The sequence below is a fragment of the Triticum dicoccoides genome, chromosome 5A (genome assembly GCF_002162155.2).
Source record: "Triticum dicoccoides isolate Atlit2015 ecotype Zavitan chromosome 5A, WEW_v2.0, whole genome shotgun sequence".
Lineage (NCBI taxonomy): Eukaryota > Viridiplantae > Streptophyta > Magnoliopsida > Poales > Poaceae > Triticum > Triticum dicoccoides.
In genome coordinates this window covers 650,546,233-650,561,944 of record NC_041388.1, presented here as the reverse complement: position 1 = coordinate 650,561,944, position 15,712 = coordinate 650,546,233, and the positions used below count along the sequence as shown (strand labels likewise).

The 15,712-nt window shown below is 44.0% G+C and overlaps 2 protein-coding genes across 2 annotated transcripts; one reads left to right on the top strand and one right to left on the bottom strand.

Moving 5' to 3' along the window:
• Positions 1-2,467: 2,467 nt before the first annotated feature.
• LOC119303760 (ethylene-responsive transcription factor 3-like) lies at positions 2,468-4,025 on the top strand. The gene has a single exon (XM_037580898.1). The coding sequence runs from the start codon at positions 2,675-2,677 to the stop codon at positions 3,749-3,751; it is 1,077 nt and encodes a 358-aa protein (XP_037436795.1). The 5' UTR covers positions 2,468-2,674; the 3' UTR covers positions 3,752-4,025.
• Positions 4,026-11,274: 7,249 nt separating this feature from the next.
• On the bottom strand, positions 11,275-15,706 carry LOC119303759 (KH domain-containing protein SPIN1). Its single transcript, XM_037580897.1, has 7 exons — positions 15,532-15,706; positions 15,255-15,343; positions 13,845-13,996; positions 13,372-13,488; positions 13,157-13,273; positions 12,534-12,677; positions 11,275-11,996 (listed from the first exon to the last, which is right to left on the bottom strand). The coding sequence occupies exons 1-7, from the start codon at positions 15,612-15,614 to the stop codon at positions 11,853-11,855; spliced, it is 846 nt and encodes a 281-aa protein (XP_037436794.1). The 5' UTR covers positions 15,615-15,706; the 3' UTR covers positions 11,275-11,852.
• Positions 15,707-15,712: the final 6 nt, after the last annotated feature.

Here is a 15,712-nt window from a genome sequence, read left to right as displayed (position 1 = left end):
TAGCATAGTAGTATATGATAGTTTGTTAGTGATAGCAGCGGTAGTAACAGTAGCAGTAATAGTTTTGTAGCAATTGTGACAACAGTAGCAATAATATTAACTTAGCAAACATCAATATGTGAAAAACTCGTAAGCATTGGTAGCATTGATCGTGCAACAGTTATTATCTAGGGTGACACAGAACTAGCTCCAATTCATCAATATAATGTAGGCATGTATTCCGCATATAGTCATACGTGCTTGCGATAAGAACTTGCATGTCATCTTTTGTCCTACCCTCCCTTGGCAGTGGGGTCCATGAGAAAACTAAAAGATATTAATGCCTCCTTTTAATAGAGAACTGAAACAAAACATTAACACATGGTGAATAAATGAACTCCTCAAACTACAATAATCATCGAAAAGAATCTCAATTATTGTCACCTTGGAGTATGTGGATCATAACACGTAATAGGTGTGTATAACTTGCAAGATATAATGAATAACACAAATATATTCATGAAAACATAAAGGGTTCAGATCTGAAATCATGGCACTCGTGTCCTAGTGACAAGCATTAAGCATAGCAACATCAATCTCAGAACATAGTGGATACTAGGGATCAAGTCCTAACAAAACTAACTCGATTACATGATAAATCTCATTCAACTCATCACCGTCTAGCAAGCCTATAAGGAAATTACTCACTCCCGGCGATGAGCATCATGAAATTGGTGATGGAGGATGGTTGATGATGATGATGATGACGAAGGATCCCCCCTCCGAAGCCCCGAATGGACTCCAGATCTGACCTCCCGACGAAGAATAGGAGGTGACGGCGGCTCTGTATTGTAAAACACGATGAAACTTTCTTCCCTATTTTTCTCTCGGGAAATAAGAATCTATAGTGCCGAGATTAGGGTCAGCGAAGCCTCGTGGGCCCCACGAGGCACCAGGGCGTGGGCAGCAGGTGGCCCCCCTTTAGTGGGTCTTTGCTCCAGTACTTTTTTTTATATTCCACAAAAAATCTCCAAAAAGTTTTGTCCAATTTTGAGAATTTTTATTTCTGTACAAAAAACAACACCATAATAGTTCTGCTGAAAACAACGTCAGTTCGGGTTAGTTTCATTCAAATCATGTAAATTAGAGTTCAAAACAAGAGCAAACATGTATGGAAAAATATATACGCGATGGAGACGTATCATGGTTCGACCTGCAATGTTGTATGGCGCTAAGCGTTGGCCGCCCAAAAGGCGACATGTTCAACAGTTAGGTGTGGGAGGTGCGCATGTTGAGATGGATGCGTGGCCACACAAGAAAGGACCAAGTTCGGAATGATGATATATAGAGCTGGGTAGCACCGACGTCGTTTGAGATTATTTGGGCATATTCATCACAGACCTCCAAAAGTTCCGGTGCATAGCGGACAACTAAAACGTGCTGATAATGTCAAAAGAGGTCAGGTAAACCGAACTTGACATGAGAGAAGTCCATAAAGAGAGATCTCGCAAGAGAACCAGGCATGGAGAGGGTTGCGTGGAAGCTTTGCTATCCAGGTAGCAGAATCGTGAGTTGATTGCGGGATTCTATGTGCGTCACCTCTAGCCTACCCTAACTTGTTTTTAAGGGTGCGTTTGGATCACAGCCAAAATTTACCATACCAATATTTTGGCTCGCCCATAGGAATTGGTGGCCGTTTGGACTGTTGCCAAGAAATTGGCGCGCCAACCACAACCGGCGTCCGCCTATGTAAATTTGGCCAACGCGTTGGCGAGACCAGGGCGTGGAAAACCTCCGCCAAAACATTGGCAGCCCGTTTTGTCCCCCTGTCTCAATGGGTCCCAGGTGCTGTTTAATTTTTTATTACAGTATATGATGCATGCAGCAAGGGAGCAGGCACTTTTGGCAGTAATTAGTTAATGGGACCCTCACACTATTAGCATGCGCATGTAGGGTAGGAATTTCGGATGGCTACAATCCAAATGATGCTAATTTACCAAAATTTTGGTCATGACCTTGCATTGGTCATACCAAAATTTTGGTGTGGCTAGCTTGGGCACAAACCAAACAGCCCCTAAGACTAAAAGACGTGTTACAGTCGTCGTTGTTTCTTCTAGAGGTACGTTTTTCTTTTGCTCCAAGCTTTGGGTGAAGCAGATGCGTCTAGTCTCGGTCCACATGGTTTATCCCAAATTGCCAGTAATGACCATTTGAAAACCTCCAAGTGGTCGTTCTTATCCTCCTCGGCCACGAGCCGGTCCGGTCCACCCCACGAATTTGAACTTCGCCTCCCCATTTCTTTCCTCCGGTACGAGTCCCAAACCCTCGGGAATATCCCCGCCCTCCGTTTGATCCGTGCCGCGATACTCCCGAGCCAGGCCCGGGAGGAGAGGAGGGGAGGGGAGGGAAATCCCGAGAGTGCCCCTGAACCGACCGGCCCGTGCTCCCCACCCTTTTTTGCTTTTAGCCCCCGCCTCCTCCGCCACTCGTCCTCCGGCTTCCACCGCAACCCCACAACCGCACGCCACCAACACCCCCGCCGCACCCGCCCCACCCACCGACGGACCAAACCCTAACCCTAGCCCTTCCCCCACCGCCGCCGCCGCCGCACGCGCTCCCATGGCGGGGCGCCGTGGCTGCTGAGCGCCAGCCCCCGATCCGCGCGACCATGGATTGACCCGCCCGGACCCGAGGCATGGGGCCCAACCCTAGCCTGGACATGCTGGCCGCCGCGGCAGGGATGGAGTCGGCGGCTGCGGCTGCGGCGGAGGCGGAGGCGGAGGCGGCGGAGGCGCAGCCGAGGGGCCGCGTGGTGCGGATCATCGTGCACGACGCCGACGCCACCGACTCCTCCTCCAGCGAGGACGAGTCGGCGTCGCCGCCGCTGGCCCCGATGCCGACGACCAAGGAGGAGCGCCGGAGGGAGCGCAAGAAGCGCCGCCGCGTCATGGAGGCCGGGAGGAGGGACGACTCGGGGCCGCCGCAGCCGCAGGCAACCGGGGCGCGCACGCCCTCGGTGCGGTACCGCGGCGTGCGCCAGCGCCGCTGGGGCAAGTTCGCCTCGGAGATCCGCGACCCGATCCAGGGCCGCCGCCTCTGGCTCGGCACCTTCGACACCGCCGAGGAGGCCGCAGCAGCCTACGACGCCGCCAAGATCCGCATCAGCGGGAGCCGCCGCCCGGCTGACGGCGCCACCGGCTTCCCTTTCTCCTTCCCGCCGCCAGAGCCTGCCAAGCCGACCGTCTTGCGTCTTCCCATGCCGCAGCCTGCCAAGCCGACCATCCTGCGTCCTCCCATGCCACAGCCTGCCAAGCAGATTACCTCGCCGCCGCCTCCTCCTCCTCCGCCTGAGCCTGCCAAGCCGGCCATCTCGCCGCCTCCTCTGCCAGCTAAGCCGTTCGCCCTCCCGTTGAAGCTGAGGCTGAAGCTTTCCTTCAATGCACAGGTCAAGGACAAGGGTTGGAACTGGTGCTCTGCAGGCGATGTCAAGGAGGAGGAGGACGGGGATTGTGATGGCGAGGCAAAGGTTGGGGATCTGAGCATTGCAGGCGAGGTCAAGGTGGAGGGTGGGGGCTGCGCAGGGGAGGTCAAGGTAGAGGGCGGGGGCTGTGCAGATGGGTCGAAGGAGGCCGGCAGTAGCTCTGAGGTCAAGGCGGTCAAGCCGATGTGGGCGATGATCACCGGGAAACGAAAGAAGCGGTCAGGCTGCGGCACCCGTGTCGGCGCCCTCCACGCCTCCTCCGTCTGCGTCGAGGAAGTTGGCGGAACCTGAGGCAGGGTCCAACTATCCCCGTAATTACTATCGTTAGATCTTCTACTCTTCTGCCTAGCGTCGTCGTCCCATCTTCTTTGGTATTGTGTAATTTTTGTCAAGTACTAAACTCCTTGATGTGCAAACTCATGACCATCCTGTGATATGATTGTGGATGATTTAATGTATATACACCCTTCAATATGGTCGATAGTCGATGCCAAGGATATGCCACTTTGATGTGCAATGAAACTGATGTACTATAATATCCAAACTAAAATTCTTTATTGAGATATATATGTAGCTTTCATCTTGGATCAGTATGTAAGTTAGTGGGAAGCTATAGCAATCACTCCTGAAGTGGTAGTAGTTAAGAATTTGAGATGGTCTTTTCCTTTTAGAATGATGGTCTTTGTGAATTCTTCTCGAGAACAGATGTGCTTCTGCCAGTTAGATCAGTACTGTTACTTGATTTGTCTCATGTGTCCATGTCCAGGTTCAGTTATTTTCCTTTGTAACCTCTGTTTTATGTCATGTCCTGGTGTTAAGTGTTAACATCACCATGGCATGACTATCATATCACTTATTGAATGACTTGGTGGAATATGAATCTTGGTGACAGTAATGTGATGGTTGTAGAATTCGGCGATTTGCTTCATCCAGTTTTGTAGCTGAAATCTGCGGCATCTGTTGTTTCAATCTGATGCTGTTTTAATATTTGTGGTTTGAGTTCAGATGTTCTCCTTTTATCTACACTTCTTCACATCTAAAAAGTTTTTCTGCTGTGTTGGTGCACATGGATGTGGAACAATGCTCATTTTGGTAGAAAGATTTGGAGTCTTGCCGAACTTATGCCTAACTGTTCTGCTACGGACACAGAAAAACATTTTTATGTGGTGTGCTATGTGCTTGTCTCACCAGTCTGGCCAACAAATCTCATGTTATCAGGGGCTGCACAATTTCATCAATTGAAAAGGTTCAATTCTAGTTGCTCGTGCCGGTGCAGTAATACTGTAGCACCACATGTTAGATGAGGAGTTCAATATAGTAAGTACTGTACTTACTATGTCCTTGCCATATAAAGCGTATTTTGATTGTTCAGACAACATTTCGATCACAATTATTCTGTTAGCATAGGGTTTAAGTGATATAAAATCACAAATCAAGAGTAGCTACTTTTTGGTAGGAATTACTTTTGATTTGATTGTGCCCTGGGCCAGAAGGTGTCCAGTGTTCTGCCTTCATATGGTCACAGGAAACATGATCTGGGAACCGAAAAGAAAATGCTGGATACAAGCCCATTCCTTCCAGCAAGTATTTATTCAAACGTCACTAGATCTGTCTTCAAATTTGAACAGATCTGATCCATAGTCGAATGTTTGAATACTTGTTAAGCTGCCTTTTCCACGACCGATTCTTGTTTTCGTCGAGTATGGTCAAGGGTATAAAATTACTTATGCAGTCTCCAAAACAACTATACGGCATAACCGTTGCAAATGTCTCCCGGGTGATTCCTGGCAGCAGCATATTATCCCATCTATGATGCCCAAGCAGAGACAAACATGCCTGACACCAAAACATGCCTGGGGCCGCATGTGGACTATTGTATTCACTAGAAACAAGGAGTCCAGTTTAGTGAGTATTCCCTCTGTCTGGATGCGTAAAGCGTATTTTGATTGGTCAGACAGAGTTTTGTCCAATGATTATTATTCTATTAACAGAAAGTTTTATGTGATATTATAAAATCATCATAAAAAATAAGTTCTTCTGAATACAATTCGGCGCGTGATCTTGGGGTGCCCGGGCCAGAAGATGACAGTGTTCGGTGGGGAACTATGGCAATTCATTCCTAAAGTCGTACGTAGTAGTTAAGAATTTGAGATGGTTTTTTCTTTTTAGATTGATTGATGTTAACTGTGCTTCTGCCAGTTAGACCAGTACTGCTAAATGTTTTTTTGTCCCAAGTGTCCATGTCCAGGTTCAGTTATTTTCAGTTAAGGCATTTTTAAGCTCTGTTTTATGTTATGTCTTGGTGTTAACATCACCATGGCATGACTATATCGCTTATTAAATGACGTGAAAGTAATAATAACACTATAATGATAGTAGAATTCTCCAACTCCCTTCGTCCTGTTTTCTAGCTCAAATTGGCGGCTTCTATTGTTTCAATCTGATGCGGTTCTAGTATGTGCGGTTCTCAAGTTCAGTTATTCTATTTTTATCTACAATTCTAACATCTAGAAACGCATAGCCTTTTCTTTTGTCTTCTTGGTGCTCATCTTGGTAGAAAGATTTGGAGTCTTGTCTGAACTTATGCCTAACTGTTTGCCCATGGCACTGTCGAATATTTTTGTGTGGTGTGTTATTCAGTTACTCTGCTTGTCTCGCCACTTTGGCTAACAAACTCATGTTATCAGTCTGAGGGGCTGAGCAATTTCATCAACTGAAAAGGTTGAATCTAGCAGTGTTGCTTGTACCGGTGCAGCAACGTGGTTATGATGACTGCTTGGTGTTCTAAGCACTGTAGCACCGCATGTGGCTTATTCACCAGAAACAAGCAACCCAGTTCAGTAAGGATTCCCTCTGTCTGGCTATATATAGCGTATTTTGATCGGTCAGACAGTGTTTTGTCCAGCGATTATTCTACTGATAGAAAGTTTATGTGATACAAAATCACAATGATTGTGAGGTTTCCTGGGACAGAAGATTTTCTAGTGTTCACTTTCTTCATGGTCACGGCAAAGACAAAGCTTGGAACAAAAAGGGAAACTGGATAGCCATTCCAGCAAGTATGTTTCTAACTCATCTTACACCGGTTCTCATTTTCGCCGAGTATGTTCAAGGCATTAATTAAATTACATCTGCATGTGCCTCTGTATCTTCAGAGCAACAGCACAGCATTACCGCGGCAAACGTCTACCACCTGATGATGCCCAGCAGCAGCATATCCCATCTATGATGCCAACCTGAGACAGACAAACATGCCTGCCTGAATCCAAGTTTGCCATGAATTCATACAGTCCTTCAATATAAACCGCTACGACCCACAAACTCTCACGGCATCCTCCCTTCCTTTCAGGAAGGACGCGAAATAAGAACTGGGCTGCTACATTGTCAATTCGGAAGCTCCGAGACCGAACCAAACACCTCAAGGCACGAGCTAGATGATGATCCTTGTAGTACCTTAAATGAGATATGTAGCTTTCATCTTGGATCGATATGGAAGTTAGTTGGGAACTATGGCAATCTTCTTAGGATGATGTTGGTCTTTGTGAATTCTTCTTCAGAACAGGTGTGCTTCTGCCAGCTAGATGAGTACTGCTAAACGATTTGTGTTACGTGTCCGTGTCCAGATTCAGTTATTTTCAGTTAAAGCCTTTGTAATCTTTATTTTGTGGCATGTCCTGGTGTAACATCACCATGGCATGACTATTATATCTCTTATTAAATGACCTGGTCGAATATGAATCTTGATGACAGTAATGTTATTTATGATAGTAGAATTTGGCAGTTTGCTTCATCCAGTTTTGTAGCTCAAATCGACGGCTTGTATTTTGGTTTTCTTAGGTTCAGATGTTCTCATTTTATCAACTTCTCTGTTGCGTTGGCGCATATGGAACGATGCTGGATCCTGTGTCAAACCTATGCCTAAACTGTTCTGCCACTGCAGTCACCTATTTTTGTGTCATGGTTATTCTGCTTGTCTCACCAATACAGCTATCTGACAATGCTCATCTCATCAATGTGAGGGGATGAACAATTGTCTAGTCGCTGCTACTTGTATGGTAACTTTGTTATGACTAAGCTGTGTTCTACTATTGATGCAGCTGCAAGTACCAGAAATAGGGAATCCAATTTAGCAAGTACTCCCTCTGTCAGGATATATAAAGCATATTTTGATTGCCCAGACAAAGTTTTGACCAACAATTATGCTACGGCTTATGTGATGTGAAAACGACAACAAAAAATAAGTACTTCCTTGTAGTAGTATGTATTAAGAAGCAGTTTTTTGCCGTAATTAACGATCAATACACTCCCTACGACAAGAGTTATGCAACGGAGGGAGTACTAAACATGATCTTGAGAAGATCACCTGGTAGCAACTCGACATGCCATAGAGCGCTGCTGCTCTAATTTGTGTGTTCATCAAGTTCAGATGTTTTCTCTTTATCTACAAAAACTTGAACGATGCTGGGGTCTGCACAGCTTGTGCGGTTGTGCCTAACTGTTTTCGCTACGGCGTAGTCACCTATTTCATCAACAGAAAAAGCTTGTGCTGGTACAATAATTTAGTCCTGTCTGCTTGGTGTTACGCAGCTACAAGTGCTGTCTATGGTACCGTAACAGCAGCACATGTGGTCCATTCGTTAGAAATAATGGATCCAGTTAAGTAAGTACTCCATCAGCCCCAGTTTATAAAGCGCATTTTGATTGGCCAGGCATGTTTTCACCAACATTTATATTCTATTAATATATGGTTTAGGAGCTACAAAATCACAATCAAAAGCAAGTACTTCTGAAACATGAATTAACCGCGTGAGGTGTCCGGGGCCATAACATGTCCATCCAGTCTTCACCTTCTGCCAGTCACAGGGAAGGTAAGCTCAAGCCTTTGTGGATTCTTCTTCAGAACAGATGTGCTTCAGCCAGTTACTCCCTCCGTTCCGAATTACTTGTCTTAGATTTGTCTAGATACGGAGGTATCTAGCACTAAAATGAGTCTAGATACATCCGTATCTAGACAAATCCAAGACGTAATTCGGAACGGAGGGAGTAGATGATTTATCTTATGTGTCCATGTCTAGGTTCAGTTGTTTTCGGTTTAAGGCCTCTGTAAGCTCTGTTTCGTGTCATGCCATGGTGTTAACATCACCATGTCATGGCTACACCTCTAACTGCGTGATTTGGCAAGATATGAATCTTGTTGATTACAGTTTGATCCATCAATTCTGTAGCTCAAGACAGTGACATCTATAGTTTCAAGTTGATCTTGTTCTAATTTACATTTCTAACATCTAGAAACACGCAGCCTTTTCTTTTGTACTGGTGCAAGTGGGAAAAAAATTACTCATTCTTCTGGTCTCAACTGTTTTGCTAGTCAACTACTCCCTCCGTCCAAAAATACTTGTCATCAAAATGGATAAAGAATTATGTATCTAGAACTAAAATACATCTAGAGACATCCCCTTTTATTCATGATGACAAGTATTTCCGGACGGAGGGAGTACTCCGTATTTCTGTGTGGTGTGTTATTCTGCTGGTCTCACCAGTATGGCTAGCAAGGCTCATGTTATCAATCTGAGGGGCTGGAAATTTTCATCAGCTGAAAAGGTTTAATCTAATACTCCCTTCGTCCCATAATATAAAGAGCGTTTTTGACACTGCACTAGTGTAAAACACGCTCTTATATTATGGGACGGATGGAGTAGCTTGTACCATTGCAATAACTTGAATGTGCCTAGGCGCTAGGTGACAACAGAACGCCTAGCGCTTAATAATGCTAGGCGTGCGGTTAGGCGAGCTAGGTGCTAGGCAGTGGTGAAACGCATAATTAACGTCTAGTGCTTTTTTTCTTGCTATACTCAAGTGTCAACTGAATGCGGCTAGAACTGCAGTGACAACACATTTCGGTAGAAATATAAAGTGTATTTTGATTGTTCTGGGTACAACCATTTAAGATGTGCTCATTTTGGTAGTAGAAAGATCTGGAGTCTTGTCGAACCTATGCCCAACTGTTTTATTTTGCTATGGCAGCTGTCTATTTCTGTGTGGTGTATGTAACACTGCTGGCCTCACCAGCCTGGCTAACACAGCCCATGTTTATCAGTCTTAGAGGCTGAACAATGTATCAACTGAAGAAGTTCGATCTAGTTGCATGCACTGGTGCAGTAACTGTCGGGTATTCACTTCACTACAAATAAGGAATCCAGTTTAGCAAGTATTCCCTCTGCCCGACTATATAAAGCGTATTTTGATTGGTCAGACGGAGTTTTGCCCAACGATTATGATATAAAGTTGCAATAATAAAAAGTAAGTGCTTACGGATGCGAATTCGGCGTGTGATCTTGAAGTGTCCGGTGTTTCGCCATCATGGTCACAGGAACGGTAAGCTGGAAACCAAAAAAAGAAGGCTGGATACCACCATTCCAGCAAGTATTTAGTCTAACGTCGACAGATCTATCTTGAAAATTCAACAGTCCTAACTCACAGTCCAATGTTTGGAAACTTCTTAGGCCGATCATTTTCACAGGATCCGCGATCGATTCTCATTTTGGCCGAGCATGTTCAAGGTATGAAATAACATCTGCATACGCGTCTCTATCTTCGAAACAATACGGAATTACCACCGCAAAATTCGCCCGGGTGATTCAGCATATCCCATCTATGATGCCAACCAGAGACAACCAAACACGCCTGAACCCAAAATTGTCATGAATTCATACGGTCCTCTAATATAAACCGCCAAGATCCACGAACAACGATGGCATTAAGAACTGGGTTGCTACATTGTCAACTCGAAAGTTCCTAAACCGAGCCAAACACCTTAAGGCACAAGCTGATGATCCTTATACCTTAAAATGAGATATGTAGCTTTCATCTTGGATCGATATGAAAGAAAGTGGGAAAAATCACCCGTGAAATGGTACTAGATAAGAATTTAAGATAGTCTTTCTTTTCAGAAAGAAGGATGGTCTTTTTTAATTCTTCTTCAGAACAAATGTGCTTCTGCCAGTTACTACATCAGTATTATTAAATGATTTCTGTCTGATGTGTCCATTTCCAGATTGAGTTATTTTCAGTTAGGCCTTTGTAAGCTCTGTATCATGTCATGTCCTACCTACCATGGCATGACTATATCTCTTAGTGAATGACTTGGTGGAATATGAACCTTGATGACAGTAATATTATGATAGGGGAATTCGGCCATTTGCTTTATCCAGTTATATGTTTCAATATGATGTTGTTCAAATAACTGTGGTTTTAAGTCAAAAAAGTATCTTTTCATCTACAATTCTACTCCTGATATAACACGCATGGAGTAACATATAGAAACACACAGCCTTGCCTTTCAGGTTGGTGCACATGGATGTGGAACAATGTTCATATTGGTATTAGGATTTTGAAACTTATATATGCAATGTTTCGCTACGGCACTGTCAAAATATTTTTCTATGGCGTGTTATTCTAATTTTTTCGCCAATCTGGCTAACAAATCTCATGATGTTAGTCTAGGGATAGAACAAATCTGTTGATATAAGTCTAAGGGACTGAACAATCTATCAAACTGATATCTATTTGAACACGGCTACAACTTTCTTCCTTTAGGTCCAATGTTTGATAAACTTCTTAAGCTGATTTTTCCACCGGATACACCCACACATGCATATGCCTCTGTATCCTCCAAACAACAATAATACAGTATTACCGCGGCAAACGTCTCCCACGGGATTCCCAGCAGTAACATCCCATCTGTGATGCCAAGCAGAGGCAAACAAACATGCCAGAACCCAAAACTGCAACAAATTCATCACAGTTCAACAATATAAACCACAAAGATCCATGAACACTGATGACATTAAAAACCAGACTTCGACTTTGTCGGTTCGAAACCTCCACGGTCTGAACCAGACACGACAACTCCACAAGGCACAAGCTGATGATCCTTATACCCTTTTTTATTATTATCCGCGACTCCATAATGCAGAAGGGTGGATAATATACAAGGAAGTTCCGACGCCTAACAGGGGGTGAAAAGGAAAACATGAAAGCTCACATACTCGGGCCTCTCTAGTCTGTCTGTCATGGAGATCACCTACCATCATAGCACCACATTACTAGGGTTAACAGTCAATTAACAAATAAAGCGAATGTTCTAGGACCTTACAGCAACCAAAGCTGGGCCGACCCACCGACCCAGGACTCTACTACTTCCACTGTCCCAGCGGCTTCTCCTTGTCCGCAGGAGAGACCGCAGACTCATACTGACTCGTCTAGCGAAATGCAGGGCGTCGCTTCCTTCAAGTGCGCCCGCGGCAAACGTTGCCCGGAGACATGGCGTCCCCATTGGGGGGCACATAAGGCACCTGGACAATACCGGTAACGATGAGGGGTGGCTCCTTCCCTACTGGCCTGTTTTCGCACGCTTCATGCCACCATTGCTGAATGGGGAGACGCTCCCCGGATGAGGGCTGTCCTCTCGCAGGGTTGAGTTTAGCATCGCCAGCTCCCGGAGCTGTTGCCTCTTGTAGATATCCTGTGTCTCATCCTGCAGCAGAAACCAACATGGCTTTGTGAGTGAGGCATGTCCAGAGTGCTTGCCGTCTGTAAACAAAAAGCATTCTTGGACAAGCAAGCCGCCATGGTATGCATGTGCAATTGTAAGTAAACACAAGTTCCAGATAATAAATGAGAAATGAAAATGTACTCCACAAAATATAAAGGGAACCAATTGAGAGAGATCAATAATGGTAATAATCCAAATTCAAGAAAAAGATATACTCCCTCCGTCCGAAAAAGCTTGTCCCTCAAATGAATGTATCTAGCACCAAGTTAGTGCTAGATACATCCATTTGAGATATAAGCTTGGGACAAGTTTTTTTGGACGGAGGGAGTATCTGCTAGGTGGTGACCACTAGCACTAGAGAAGGTGGAAGCAACATTTTTATATGTGATTCCTCACATTATCAATTATTATTTTATTAAAAAGAATTTTCATGGTATTATAAACTATAAAAGGATAACTGGGTATTTCATTGGCTTTCTTCAGAAAGCGAATATGTACATGGAAACATTAATTACTTACCACTGGCTTTAGCAGTTCTTCTAGAATTTCCTGTGCATGTCTCAATCTGGCATCAATAATATTGGCTGGGAACTCAGCCTCTATCAAGATATGAAGTTGTTCACTCAGATGCTCATAGCCTGGTTTTCCTCGCAGCTTGTCCTCCTTGAAGAAAAAAAGAAAAAAAAAGTGAAACTTAAGTTCTCAGCAACGTAGTAGAAAGACAAGGTGAGAGGCAAAAAAGCAAGCAATGGAACCTACAGGCAAAAATTGCCAAACAGGAAAACAGATTTACGAGGAATAAAAAGAAAGTTGACAAGTAAACTGGACAGAATAGAAATATATCGCACGTCGGTGTAAAAGTAAAGTTATCATGAAGAAAAAATAATTAGCTTGCAGTTACATAATTATGGGTTAGGAAAGGGGTAGGGAGTTCCAGGAGAAAGTTAGAACACATAATCATCCAATGGGGTTATGAACAGGTTGTGAAAAGCCAAACATGGTGATGGATGAGATTCGTAGAACTGGAAGACGATTCCAGTAAACTTACTCAACTTAATATGCAACCCAATTTGCAGACTTCAGAAAAAAATGTATAATTTAACTTCAGGGGGTGCAGATCAAACATTGCGAACTTTGGTTACCTTCCCTGGATCTTTGATGGAACCCTTTCCTCTGATGAAAACGCGACAACCAGTAGATGCTTCTACCCGCTTTAGAGAATTGCCTCTAGGTCCTAGAATACGTCCCACAAAATTGAACTGCCGTGAAAGCAAAAGTTATATCAGCAAAGGAATAAAAAATGGATCAATCATCATTCTGTGTAAAAATAAAATTGCACAAGTTAGAGGCAGCGTACACTCGGATAAGAATCAACTGGGACCTCCAAGCGTAGAATCTTCTTCATGACATGAGAGCTAGGGCTTGGTGGCGCTCCTTGCCAATCCATACTATTTCCTTGAGGAAAACCTAACCTCTTTTGAATAGTTCAAAATGGCAAAGCACAAACGATTCATCAGTATCGTTTCATGAAATAAAAATATTTGGAAGAATGTGCACAACATGAATAACAGACAATATTTTCCACCAAAAAAAACCCACATTTACATTGTATTATGAATTTTATATATCATAGTATCATATTGCAGACCCAAAAAGTTTACTATAACTTATGTACCGACAGGGTCCATTTTATAGATAATAATGGCTAAAACTCTCACAGTGAAAGCATGTACCTTCTGGAGTATAAAGGTGCAATAGCGTGATCTACTGGATTGGAAACATATTTTATTTCTTCCTTAACAAATAAATATGTAATGAATGAATGTCTACCTCTTGGTGCAGTCCATTCCAAGGACTGAACCCATTGCCAGAGAGATTGGATCTTGGATTTGGTGAAGACATTGGACTAGGACTTCTGAATCGATGTCTATCGAAATCACTGAATCCAGGGTTGTGGGCAGAGTTTGACACCCGCATAATCTCTGAGTAACAAGAAGGTCAGGTGAGAATTTAGATCAAAAGAAATGGATAAGCTATTGATTACAAACAGAATTTTGTACATCGATGTTAGGTTATTTTTCACAACCAAGACACGATATAATCATACAATGGATAAACACTGACTGGACAAAGGCAGATATCAAAAAGCATATGCACATAGGAACCAGATCCAAGATATTCGTATGATCATTCACAGTAGGTCCATAACACAAACCATTCCTTTTTCAATCCTCATAAAAACATCAACCGTTCCTTAGATATACTTATCTAATATACATACAACATGCTGATGGCCAGCATATAGTTCGTTCTACAGGCTGGTCTAACCAAGAGACATTAGAGTGTGATGCAGTCGATGTAAAATTTGATCAAACACCACCATTTAAACAAAAGAATTCTTGATAGCCTCACTGAAGACAGTGAATCCCTCAGGCTAATATGTGAGATAAAGAAAATCCCATAAATCATGATCCAAGCATGTGTGCTGCACGCAGAAAAAAGAGTCAGACGGTCTAAGCATGCCCTATAGAAAGAGGCTGAGTATCAAGTGAAGTATTCCTATAATCAGCCCAGTTTGCAGAAGAACTTCATAGTTATATCAAAAGATGTTTATATGTAGTGAGGCTGGAAATGAGCAAGGCCGCAGGATATCTCAACAACTCTTTGGTTGATAATGTCATTGATTTATTTGACAGCGATATATATGCCGACGTTCATATACAGCATTTAGTGTTGTCCAGTGTATATACAATCCACAAACTTAAGCACTGCTTTTTACATGGTACAGTTAAGATGAACCCTAGATCAGACATATGGTTCTCACCAATGGTGGGATGATTTGCTAAGATACCAGACAAGTTTCCAACAGCAATCGACCACCATATGCCAGTCAAGAAGAAGATTGATCTACCTCATTGCAAACATAGATTGCAACAGAAGGATTGATCAACATTACCGCGCATAACTGCAATCATCTAATTCTCGCCCCGACGAATGAAAACATCGCAGTATGTATAAAATGAAAGCAGAGTGTCATCCAAGCAGTGAATGCACCAGAGACCATACAACCAGGCAGCAACAACCAATGCCATCTAATCTAAAGTGGGCAGTATCCAAGCCCTGCAGCCATGTACTTCCGTATCCATGGTTGCAGAGGAACACCACTCCCGTGCATAAACAGAGGAAAATCACATTAGCCTGCAGACAAAACAGTAAAAAGGGGAGATCAGGAGATCTCACCTTGGCTCAGCAGCTTGCTGCATATGGGCAGCACCTGCATGAAAGGCCCCAGCTTCTGGTGCTCGGCGAGCAGCTCGGCCAAGTACTGGCTGCACAAAACCATTAATTACAGAGCAATCACATCACCATCTCCATTCACCCATCAAAGCGACCAAACCCAACAGGAAGAAAAGAAAACACAGCGCACGATAATAATAAATAAAAAACCAATCTTGCCACCAAGAATTGGCCAAGAAACAAGCAAAGAAACCAAGAAAAATCCGTGCGCCGCCTCTACCTATCGACATCTGGGTTGCTTCTAATCTGGGGGGATAGGTTCCTGGAAGGGGAGAACCCCTGCTGGCCGTACAGCCCGGACATGGCGGCGGCGGGCGGCGGCGGCCGCTCCCGCTCCGGAGAGGCGGAGACACAGGGCGCCGCAGCCGAGGCCGAGGCGGGGTGGTGGCGGTGGCGTGTGG

Coding starts and splice junctions, on each gene's coding strand:
- LOC119303760 (XM_037580898.1), top strand. CDS start 2,675: ATGGGGCCCAACCCTAGCCTGGACATGCTGGCCGCCGCGGCAGGGATG.
- LOC119303759 (XM_037580897.1), bottom strand. CDS start 15,614: ATGTCCGGGCTGTACGGCCAGCAGGGGTTCTCCCCTTCCAGGAACCTA. Junction 13,274..13,371: donor CAGTTGATTCTTATCCGAGT/GTACGCTGCCTC, acceptor CTTTCACGGCAG/TTCAATTTTGTGGGACGTAT. Junction 11,997..12,533: donor AAGAACTGCTAAAGCCAGTG/GTAAGTAATTAA, acceptor TTTCTGCTGCAG/GATGAGACACAGGATATCTA.